Source organism: Mesitornis unicolor, unplaced genomic scaffold, assembly GCF_000695765.1.
Source record: "Mesitornis unicolor isolate BGI_N332 unplaced genomic scaffold, ASM69576v1 scaffold18386, whole genome shotgun sequence".
NCBI lineage: Eukaryota > Metazoa > Chordata > Aves > Mesitornithiformes > Mesitornithidae > Mesitornis > Mesitornis unicolor.
Window position 1 is genome coordinate 12,543 of NW_010193157.1, and position 3,571 is coordinate 16,113.

The 3,571-nt window shown below is 38.2% G+C and overlaps 1 protein-coding gene across 1 annotated transcript in view; it reads right to left on the reverse strand.

Moving 5' to 3' along the window:
* Nucleotides 1-3,090, reverse strand: part of COL4A3BP (collagen, type IV, alpha 3 (Goodpasture antigen) binding protein) — a gene marked incomplete at its 5' end in the record, with an annotated part of 12,482 nt that extends 9,392 nt beyond the window's left edge. Inside the window, 2 exons of the mRNA XM_010187369.1 lie at nucleotides 2,335-2,412; nucleotides 2,998-3,090. Coding sequence (XP_010185671.1) covers nucleotides 2,335-2,412; nucleotides 2,998-3,090 — 171 coding nt within the window. The remainder of the gene's footprint in view (nucleotides 1-2,334; nucleotides 2,413-2,997) is intronic.
* Between the last annotated feature and the right edge of the window lie 481 nt (nucleotides 3,091-3,571).

Here is a 3,571-nt window from a genome sequence, read left to right on the forward strand (position 1 = left end):
CAATCTAAACAGTTTCCTACGTCTTCACCAAGGAATTCAGTACCTGCAACTGCCTTACCCATACTACCTGCCCAGACTGTATGTAATCTATGCACTGGTCGTTGTCTGTGAACCAGCACCTATTTCAGAGGCACAGTCAAGATTCACAGCTTCTTTCCCTCTGGGGAGGCCACACTATTACCTCTAGGTTCCTAGCAGGCTACAGGAGTGGTCTGCAAAAATACCTGTAACCTGCATGCTATGCAACCTTGGCCTGAACATTATGTGGAAAGTTCTTCACTTTAAAGGCTCTCAGACGTGCTCAATCTATTTTAAAATCTGATAGTCCTTTATAAGAAAATAACTTGCAATACATCTACAGCATTTTAAGCCCACAACCTCCCACTTGACTGGCAGAGACAAATCAATGCCTTTCACACTGAAGAACCAGCTCCCATCACAAAACATGTTTATACTTCTCAATCTTAAAAACAAGGCTGCAAGTTTCCACTTGACCTTGTACTGATACCAAAATTCCCTTTGAATCAATGAAGTCTAGAAACAAGTCACACTTATTCAGAATCAAGATACTAGTTTGACTTTCCAAAGGCCACATCCTCAGCCTGGGGACAGAGGCCAACTTCATGTCAGTAATGTCCAGAGCTGGTTGCCACCCAAAGGTGTGCTGCTTTTCTCTTCATGCTCTCAGTTGTCTTTCACCTGCTTGTTTACTAGCAATGAAGCTCAAGAGCAGGTGGACTAACTTGTTGATCTGGCAAAAACTTGTTCTAGAGAAAAGATCTGGGGGGGTGGAGGGTATGTGTGGAGAGGAGTTTCCTATAAGTTAAGAAGATAATCCTTCCTGCAATGAGTTGACCAACTTGAAACTGCATTCGAAGGCACTCAGTAGTAACTTCTATGCATTACAATCCATACAGCAGCTGAAAAGAGCATCAACTTGACTACAGTTAATTTGATCCTGATCCTTAACCTCAATTTGTGTTATTATCATAACTGTCACCTCAGATTTGTTTTTGAATGGTTAGTTTTTCAGTCACACTAGTGCTCTGATACTCAGGTTTATCATATGAATGTGGAAATGTTATTACAGGCATGAAAGAGTTGAAAATGAGGAGGTCCACATATTTTAGCAACTATGCATTTCCCTTATATTGAACAGCCCATGTACCCACAGTCTGACAGCCAGCTCCTATCTTCAGAATCAAACTTGCTTTCTATTAGTTGACTTCCTCCTCTTCCCAGACTAAAGCAAAACTGGAAAAAATAACCTGACTAATGGAGTATGACCTGCATACTTTTCCCCTTGCAATAAGTTCAAATTTCAGAAATCAACTGACTGCGAAACATCAAGGCAAGCATTGGGTATTCAGTCCAGCAAGCAAGTCCTTATGCCTGAGGGTCTTGCTCACAAAGTTGGTAGTAAGATCTGCAGGTGGTACGATTCCAGGCTCTGTTAATAAAAAGAAAATCCATTCCCTCTGTTTGAAAAAGCAGGCTGTTTGCAGCATTAATTTTTTAAAAACCCCTCCAAAATAACAGATCCCAGAAGCAGCTCCACATCCACAATCACAGACAGACCACAGCAGAAGGAAACTAATGGCATGAATGCCATGTCTGAATAACTTTTTTTCAGACTAAAGAGAAAACACATGAACTCACCTATCTAATTCTACTCTAACCTACGATCTTCAGAGCAAGAACCTATAGCAATTTTGTACATTACTGAAATACATCACTATGATGACACTGACATTCAGGATGTCAGACTGACTCTCTAAAGGATATGAATATAGTGAATATATTGAAATTCTTCAGTAAAAATTCTCATAGAAATAATCCTGTTTGCCAAAATACTTTACAAACTTTCAGTAAAAGTAGTTGTAGAGGTAAAAAATAGAAACAGTGAACTTTAACACTTAGTATCTTAATGTCATTACAAACAAATATTAAACAAAAAAACCAAACCTTTTATTTAAAAGCAAGAAAAACTATTCAATTTGAAGCAGACCATCTCCAGCCCACAAAAAACAGGTGTTACTCTACTTTCATTATAATCAGAAATGTAAAATTTTCAAATTGTGTAGGTATTTTTATTAAAGTTACTGAATTAAAGCCAACAGTTTCACAAGATCTAGGCCTCTGCACAAGTGATACGCATGCAAGCTGGATGTAAAAACACAATCATTTAGTACAGGAATATAGAACTCCTTTGTTTGTCTCAACATACTAATTTAAAGCAAGCAGTGATTTATGTAACAAAAAACCCAGGTTCTAGAGAAGAGGATGAAATACAGCAAAGATATGCAACCCCCACTCTACACATTAATACAGTACCTGGGTGCTGAATCTGTGAACATCATCAGAGGCACTGACTAGATCAATGGAAGACATGGAAGAAGAGCGACTATAGGGCTACCAGAGACAGACAAAGAAAAAACCAAGTAATCAGAACAAAGGCACAACAGAGCATTCAGTACCAACTTGCAAGCACAAGATAATGAAGAAAAGGAAACAAAAGGACCATAAGCAGCAAGCACAGCAGCGAATGCTGATTTCATGCACCTATTATGTATTATGCTCCCAGTGTAGCCCTGAGAGGAGCATAGTGTTTCCAGTAACACAAAAAATTGTATCAGGAACAGTTGACAAGTGACTGGATTTTTATTTTTTTTTTTTCTAATAAAATCAATTCAGTGAATTTTAGTGAAGGTATCTTAAGAACACTGAAGTTAGAAAGTTGGGATTTTTCCTTTATTATCTAACTGACAAGCTTGATATATGCTGAGAGTATTCTAAATAGATACTTCAATCAGTATTTTCTGAGCCAAGACAGAAAACAGTTCTCCTCCAATTCCAGCTACTTAATTTGAAAATTAGTAACCATTGTAAGTTACCAGAAACACCTAAAAAACCCCACTTACCTACCCAGACAAAATATTATACAGCAATATCACAGGTGAGCCCATTATTCAGAGGAGTTAATGAGAAATATTTTACCTTTTGGACAAATCGGTGAGTCCCCGCAGCAGAATATGCATCTCCAGAAGGTAAGGATGTTGGCCAGTGTAATCGAACCTTTTCACTTTGGGACTGCAACAAAATAGGTTTAATTATTAGTAGGCAGCTGCTACTGGGTGGACTATGAAACAGAGTGAGTCACCCTCAACCTACACAGTAACTACAACAACTAGTGCTGTTCATGACAGGCATGAAGCTGTCATCTTGCTGGAATTCTCAGTAAGTAAATGGGCCTGAAAACTTAATTCATCTGTACTTTAAGGAGTATTTCTGAGTTAAGGAAAACAGATTGGCAGCATTAAGGATCCATGTAGTAGTACAACAGTCACTCCAAACTTTTGCTCTCCGCTGAGATCCCAACATAGGTAAACTGTTGGATACTATATGTCCACTAGAAAATCTTGATTCTTAACCAAGTAATTGTTTTCACTGTATTCATAAGCCTGAGCACTTAATACAAAGGATGCGCCACTCTGTTAGTCCCTCTCATTTTATGTATTGTTATACATTCTCGTATTCTATGTATTTCCTAACACACCTTACTCCTTTTCAA